Genomic DNA, 8826 nt, shown 5'->3' on the forward strand with positions numbered 1-8826 from the left:
TTTTAATCAGTTGTGATGTTATCGCTTTTAGAAGATGGCAGGGAATGAATCCGATAATTTGGCGACAGAATTAACCGTAACTTTTCTTTTCAGTTTATCATCACACCATGGTATTGAAGTACTGTTTGCTGCTGTGTACAACTCTCCAGTTCATTCAAGCCCGCAAGGTTGTTGACTTAACACATACCTTTGATAAAAATGCTCCCAAATTTCCATTAGTCTGGCTTAATTTAGAAAATTTCAAATACTTTCAAATGGACACCTTGGCTGCGCAATATTTTGATGAAATGTGGTGAGTTCGAATTATAATAAATATTACAAATTGAAGAATTGTTTTTGCGTGCAACTTAATAAAATGTCTCGAAACAAGTTATAATGTAAGAAATTGCGAAACGTACTTCAGATATCATTTCATAAAAAGTATTAATTGATATACATTCAAAACAAAATTGAATCAAGAAAAGAAAAACTTCTTACACATACAATGAGATAAATCGATGAATTAAAGTTATTTTATCTACAGTTAATCGAGATGAAACGAAAACAATAATCACATTTTAGATAGGATATCTATAAATGTTTTTGTCGGTAGACGCAGAAAAGTAAATGCGTTTGATTTATGCATCTCTTAGATAATCAGTTCTTTGGTAGTTGAATTACCTTTACAAAAGAATCAAATTTTCCCTAACTGATAAAAAAAAGTAACAAAAGTTATTATTAATGTTTTAATTAAATATAAATGTAAATATCATTTTTGTTTTTCAGGCTTACAGTCAATAAGATAGAGTACTACGAACATCAAGGTACACACATAGACGCCCCGATTCATTTCGGTAATGGTCGGCAGTCACTTGAAGAGATTCCGCCTGAAAGGCTTATTGGTCCTGGAGTAGTAATAGACATTCGCAACAAGGTCAAGAATAACTCTGTTTATGTTGTAACTGTACAAGATATTCTAGGTATGTATTGGTGTTTCCTTTTCTTCTTGTTGTTGTTGTTTTAGTTTTTGGTTTTTGGCATTTATCATGTCCTGTCAAAGTAAATGTTTTGTTAGGTCAAAAGTATGGTGATTATGCTGTTACTTTCTGAGATAATTTAGGTATTTCGTGCCATATATATTTAAACAGACCACATAGCATACACGTACAATGCTGTTCTAGCGAGTAATGTCAAAGATATTCTTGATACGTATTAAAGCGATCTTTGTCATTGCCCTTCTAAATAATTCACGGTGCTGTAGAATAGAAATCATAAATGTTTGTGTAATATTGACTTTTCTGATTATATCCAAAACATTTTTATATATGTCTCTTTGTTAAAGACAACGCTTTATATATTGTAAAATAGTGCACTGTATTTCATGTGTTCAATGGCTCTTTGAAATTACGTTCCCCTTGAAGGACTTTATGGTCATTATTAACGTTATAATTTAGCTACTTATATGGATTTCATTTCTAAACACTTTTGCTAATAATATCGATCATTAGAATATTTTTATCGTTACCCTACGTAAATATGCGTATATCTCAAAACTGGAGCGGAAGTAATGAACTCTGACTTTCTATAAAATCCATATCGATCACAAGACTTCTATATTTAAAAGTGTAAAGTTGTTAACATCAATCTGGTATAACTTGAACCCTTAAAATCTAGACGACGCAAACATAAACTTAATATTCTTTTCTATGAAATACAAAATACCCTCTCTCCGCCTTTAAGTTACCTGTCTGACCTCGTTCCAGACAGTGTTGGTGACTTTTCTAATTACAGTCTGAGGAATTTTCAAAATATTAGAAGCTTACCTTGCAACATGCACCTGTATTCAAATTCCTTCCTTCCATCCTTTTTCAATTCATGAATGGAATTCACTTCCACAAGCCGTACAGGATGCCACGTCCCTGGCTATTTTCAAAAGCCGGATAAAAGGTTTAACTGCAAACATTCCTGAATATTACTATACTGGAGTTCGATCATGCACGCACGACTTAGAACACAGTGTAGTTCTCTCAAAGAAGATCTCTTTCGGAAAAATATTGTCCAAAGTCCAGTTTGCGAATGCGGCGAAATTGAAGACAGCAACCACTATTTCTTTGCTTGCCAACGGTACAACACCGAACGACGAGAACTTCTTGATTGTCTCAAAAGTATAACAACTGTCTCACTCTATACATGTTATTTGGCGATAACAGCTTAGGATATGACATAAACAATTCTATCTTCAAGTTTATCCAAGAATACATCAAGAAAACAGAACGATTCACTGAGTAATTAAATCATGCCATTCTGTTCATTCAATTTTACTACACACGTTTCAAAAACAATAGCAACTGTCATTTTAAAATGTGTCATTAAATTACACTGAAATAAACACAAAATCGATTGCACACCTACTTCTTTTCCAGTTAGAATGTGGCCATCTCCTCTCCTTTTACTGACTGATATCTTTAATCAGTTATTCACTAGTCAATAGAAAAGTACATCATTTCTATTAAAATAATCATTTCTGTTACAATAATTTGTACCGCTCGCTCTTCCCTTAAACTTACCATTAAATATACTTATATTTATTTATGTCTGATTTTTCTAATATATATCTTTAACTATTATCCACTAGTTATTAGAAAAGAACATCAGGTACAATATGTGAAGTATTTTTTTAAGGGTTACTCCATTTATTATTCCCGTAGGTACTAAGTCCTACGTAGGAGATACTATGTCCTACGTAGGAGATACTAAGTTGTACGTAAGACAAGTTTAAATCTCTCTGCTGGCACCAGGACGCTTCCATACTTTTGTGTTGGAACTGCATTGATAATATTTACTTTCTTATTCACCTTCAGAATTGTAGGTATCAACATGTAGATAGACATGCACACCACACACATGCGCGCAAGCGCACAAAAACACACATACGCACACACACGCACGCGCACGCATGCACACACACACACACACACATTTTGGCCATACACATGCATATTCAGATACTTATACATACACTCTTCTTCATTCACTTAGGCCAACATTTTTTTATTTTCTGGTTTACGGGAGATTTTTCAAAAAATTAGGGTCGTGGGGGGGGGGGGTTGGGGGGGGAACAAATAAAAATAGAAATAAAAGTCCCAATTTTGAGCAGTCGACCAAATAAATAAAAATAAAACAGTCAAAAGGATACAATTTTTTTATTTTTTGTAAACCACAGAAAACATAAGCTTGCAAGCTTAAATTGCATACACACAAATGACCTATTCTGAACTGGTTTATATCTCATCATCTCAGTATAATGTTGTTTTCTTTATGTGTAGCTTGTCTGAATAATGCCATTTTCAAAGTCACCAAGGATATGCACTATTTGTGTTTTTGTATGTATCTATTTTGAAGTAAAAATAGACTTGTGGAAACATTTTTCATTATTAAATATGCATATACCACAGTTGACATTATCATATCATATGACCACTGCATAATGTTTATTATTTAAACATGAATAAAAACTGCTTTAAAATGGGGATATGCAATGACTACTTTAGGTCTGCATCATGCATATATGCATATTGATTGGCTAGAGATGGAGTCTTAAAAGACAGGCATTATCATACTAGAAATTAAAAATTACAAATTGATAAATATTATGCACACTGGCTTTAAAATTAAATTGCTTCAAATGGTTAAGTTTCAGTGGCTTGGATATTGTTTTATATTTTGCCGACTGTCAGTGCCACCTATATTGTACGACAAGCCAAAACAATCTGAATTTTGGTTCAGCTAAAAAGTAAAATGTGTACAAAATAAAACCTTATCGGCCGATGTTCAGACAACATTATCGGAGATTTATAAGACTCTTTACTGAGATGGGACTTGGAATTAATAAGTTAGGAGTCCGAAAAAACATTTATAACTGGATATGTCATTATGTGTTCCTCAGTGTCAAAGGCACATGTGGCATATATTGTCTGAATGTTTGTCCCAAACATACCATCAAAGGGTCTTCTTACAGATTTTGTTGGTATACTTTATTAAGTGAACATGACAATATATTGCTCGGAGTTTCATGTTTCACAATTATCTTTTGCGTTACAGTACCTGGCTAGAACTTAATCCTAGGAAATATTGAGATAATCTTTTATATATGGCCAATATCTCCACTGGATTAGATTGCCCCTCACAAATATTAAACAACCGTTAATCTGACGGTCCAATTATTTTGACTAGTTTGAATCTTTTATAACATTTATCATTGTCAAGCATTTACAGCGACATGTCATTTTACATTGAAATTGCACTTTTTTTAACAGAGCTACTGAAAATTGTGGTGTTAGTTAGTTTTTCTTCTCTAACCCTCGATCAAGACTTCAAAGTAAAAAAATATATGTTTAGCAAATTGATACTCACTTTTGCTCTTCCATTTTGCCATTTCTTTGGTTTCTTTCCTTTTATCAATTGTAGTATTTTTCTGACAGTCCCACATGAATTCGATCGTTGTCCAATTATAATATAAAGACAACAAATCTTGTATATGTGATATGCCAGATTTTTCAACATCTGGACAGCTTTGATAGTGAAGCACTGAAGGCCATTTTTCGTAGGTGATTACTCCTAATGTTGAGCTTTAGGTGCGGTAATTTCTACTCAGATCCAATTTGTTTACAACACTTGTTATCTCTCCCAACTCATTCCAAAGATTATTGTCTGTAATCTTGTTTATTTTTCCAATTTAATTTCACACAATTTACATTCATGCAGGCTGCCATTTTTCATGCGTTTACTTATCTAGATAAAAAACCTCTACCATACAGTTAAATTTTTATTTTTGGCAGCAGCAATTACGGACGGCCGGCGGGTAAAATGAAAATAAAAGTACTGAAAATGACTTATTTTTATTTTGTTTTGTCAAAAAATAGGGTCGGCGCTTCCGTAAACCAGAAAATTAAAAAATGCTGGCCTTATACAAACAGTCCTCATATATTAATACTGTCGCAATTATTGTGTTAGTCACACGCTACAATTAAAACATATTGTTAAGACTTGGATATATTTTCAGTGTGATTAAAAGCTGTCAGGAAGAGTTTTAATTTCCACACTTTGAATGCTTTTCCTGCCTTGTAGACAGGTGTTTGAAAATGACCACTACGTTACAGTGGATGAAGTTTTGTTCTGGCAAATAACGCACAAATATGTTCATATTTTTATCTGTATCACATATTTGAAAGGAGATAATTAAATTTAAAAGAAATGTATCTATTAATGAAAATCTGTACAACTATCAACATTGACAACAAAAATGTAAGAAAATAACACATGTGATATATTTCAAGCAGTTTTATTATACATTTCTTTTGTGAGGTTCATTTATATTCGTAAGCTGGTCCTCGTGGTAATGTGAGAATGACCGTTTAATATAAATTGTAACTTTCAAAAGTAGTTACCATCAGTTAATCTAAATTAAGATGAAACGATACATTTTGGAAAGCAGGGACGTTTAATGTATGCCATTGTCCTATTTTAGTTGTCGAATTATACATTTAGTCCTCTATCGTTGCCTTAAGGTTTGCATACCCTAAACGTCGTCTGTCCGTCAGTCCGTCATGTCAGTCAGTCAGGCAGTCACTCGCATAAAGTGGGATCCTTCCTTAACTTTGCAAGTACAAGATATTTTTGATTGAATTCGGAAAGGCAATGTGAAAAAAACAAACTTCTTTTCTGTTTGTCGTCCGTTCGTCCATCTGTGTGTCCTTTTGTAAGTTACAAATGGTACATTCTGTAATAACTTTAAAAGTTAAAAGCTTTAAAAACTGGGACATAGATAGAAAGTAAGATAGAAGTAATCGCTTTACAAATGATCGGCCAGGAAAACCACACGTTGAACTCATCTAATGATATTGATATATTAAAACATTTTGCATTAAAAAGGTTAATAAAATATGTATAAGAAATCATGACTTCGGTTTATGTTTGCACTTTTGTCAAAAATCAATAAAGTTTGATAGATTAGTTTTATGATACATATAGCATAATGTGTTAGTTTTTGCTAAATCAGAGTAGCCAACTAAAAAAACTTACTATATTGTTTCATTACAGATCATGAAGATGAATACGAAAGAGTACCACCTAATGCTATAGTGTCATTTAACTCCGGCTGGGCACAAAAGTATCCAAATGCAAATCTGATATTTGGGACGGAAAATACCTCCGATCCTACCACATTCCACTTTCCAGGTTGGAGTCCGGAAGCATGTGAAATGTTACTTCAGAAACGTTAAATATACACATAAATACACATTAAATATCTTAAAATATAAAACATGAAGAGGAAATATATGTAATATATGTCCGAAAGAGTTTAGTAAAACATTTAAAAAATTCGGGCTAGATTTACAAACTATATGGTCGTTGAATATTTCTAATGTAACGGCAGCCATTTCGACTCAGAGTGACGTCCTCGTTCTTTCCTTATATGCTTATATGATCGTATTCAGATAATGTAAATCAATGAAATCATATCTTGATGGTTATAATATAATACGAGTCTTAGTTTGAACCTCAAGTAAAACGTTCTACAATTAATTATATGCAAATATTTCACAGACGGATAAATACTGTATAGAACTCCTTGTAAACTTTATCATTTTCTAATTATACTAACAAATGAAAATATATCTACTTTTAGCATGATGTCCCTGTCAGATTGCAATATTTAAGTTACTTAGTTCTCGCAAAAGTGGGTGTTTTGTCTGTTTGTATTTTGTTTTTGTTTTTGTTTTTAGCTTTGTTATAAATTTCTCATTAAATTTTCGCCACTTGCCGGCGGGGAGATAGAAAATGCCGGCTGTATCTCCATGCAGAGGGGTACGACTCCCACAAAAATGGAGCCACCCGTTTGCCGTGGGTGGCGGCCCGTAAGCCGGAGAGGAGGGTCCTGGATGTTAAAGTGCCCCATAGCATCCCGGGGAGGTGATGCATGCTTGTTTACATGTGTGCATCCCCTTTTTGGGGTGTGGGTGCCAACACACATTCTTGGCCTCTAATTCGGTCTAGACGTCGTATTGGCCCGATACGATCAATCGGCTGGTCATGCCAAGCCCTAGTAAATTTTACTTTAATTACCCTTACATCTTCTTATTCGTCATATCAAATTGCATCTGTTCTTTTTTCCTTCTGACAATGCACAATTATCTGTGAGTTTTTTTTTTGGCAAATTAACGTCACACAAAATCAAATGTATTTTCCTTCTATCGACACATTTTACTGCGTTCAGCAACTTTCATAGTGCGTTCACACAAAAGAACACGTCATGGCAATATGTATTACAATTTCTATTTCCTAGAAGGCTTAGGGTCACTTGGTTGGGTAAAGTAGCAATCCCCTGAATCCCCTTATTGCATTTTTGCAATACAGCTCGTGATATAAACAAGATTGTAAAATACCTGGCCGAGTATATCACTACAGTATCCCTAACATGTTTAAGCTGGATATCCGCTCTGCTTACATGTTCCCTTATTGGACTCCGCGAGTGACGAATCTAAACAAATTCAACATGGAAATTCAAAATAAAAGCAAACGACCGCATACCGAAACGCACCTAATCCAATTCAATGCTACTGTTGCTTTAAGTTTGGACACAACGAGAGAAACTGCAAAAGTGATCACATTTGCTCAAAGTGCTGTCGAGATGGCCATTTCTATGACGAGGACAAGTGCACTTTTCCAGTGCGTTGTGTGAATTGTAGCGAGCCACATTCAGCCAGGTCTCGCGTTTGCAAGACATGGACACTCGAGAAGGATGTCCTTCATGTCCAACTCACACAAAGCAGTGGTGTTTTTGCCACTGACCGTTCCAAGGCGGTGCCCCACTGTGTTCCTTTGTTTGTTCGTTTTGCCCTCTTGTGTGGGCTTTGTGTGTGTGCGCGTATATGTGTGTGTGTTCCTTTGTTTGTTCGTTTTGTCCTCATGTGTTGGCTTTGTGTGTGTGTGTGTGTGTTTGTGGTGTGCACGTCTGCGTGCTGTAGGTTTCGTTTTGGGGAGGCTGCGATTTTGGTACGTGGCATTCCCTGTTTGATATTTGTCTTTGTTTTTATGCGCACAACTGTGTTGTTTGTGCCGTGTGGCGGCCGTAAAAAGTCTCCCCGTACATTCAATCAATGTTGTTATATTTTCATCCTTCAGGGATTGTTATTCGTTCTAAACTCTCGGCCTCTGTCAAGATGAGAAGTATTTTATACCGCGTTGAAGGTTCTGTGTTCACTGACATTCGGGTCCATGCTAGTTATCCCGTCCTATTGTATTCTGGGACCTCCAGCGCTTTTTCACTAGGTTATATTTAACTGTCGCTTAACAATTTTACCTAACGAATTGAAACTGATGACTGTTCTACCCGAACGCCACTTTTCACAGAATGGTATTACATAATTACATTTCATGAGTACATATAATAGAGTACCTAAATTAATTCTTTCACCTCTTCGGTTACATTCTGCATCTTCTGTTCATCTGCCTAAAGATAACAGTACTTTTTTAAGACATACACCATCAATCAGCCTTTCTCCACTTAAGCTACATTCTGTACAATCATTTTATATTCCACGTACTAGTTTAAATTCTCCAGCTGTTTTTCGTAATAATCTACGTATTTGTCTATCACCTTTAACTTCTACTATACTGAAGAAATATAAAATAAAACATACTAATTTTCCACAGAGATGTAGAGAGTACCGTTCTATTAACAAGTGCAATTCTAAGAGGTGCGGTTGTTGCAATCATTTATCGCACAGGTCTACAATTACCTCAAACGTTAATGGCAGAACTTTTAATGTGGTACTTAATTCTGAC

General features: G+C 34.7%; 1 protein-coding gene across 1 annotated transcript; it reads left to right on the forward strand.

The window, feature by feature from the left end:
- Window positions 1-287: 287 nt before the first annotated feature.
- LOC123562341 (isatin hydrolase-like) lies at window positions 288-6260 on the forward strand. The gene is made up of 3 exons (XM_045354981.2): window positions 288-292; window positions 766-959; window positions 6079-6260. Exons 1-3 carry the CDS (start codon window positions 288-290, stop codon window positions 6258-6260), a joined length of 381 nt encoding a protein of 126 aa, XP_045210916.2.
- The last annotated feature ends 2566 nt before the right edge of the window (window positions 6261-8826 follow it).

The sequence above is a fragment of the Mercenaria mercenaria genome, chromosome 2 (assembly GCF_021730395.1).
Source record: "Mercenaria mercenaria strain notata chromosome 2, MADL_Memer_1, whole genome shotgun sequence".
Lineage (NCBI taxonomy): Eukaryota > Metazoa > Mollusca > Bivalvia > Venerida > Veneridae > Mercenaria > Mercenaria mercenaria.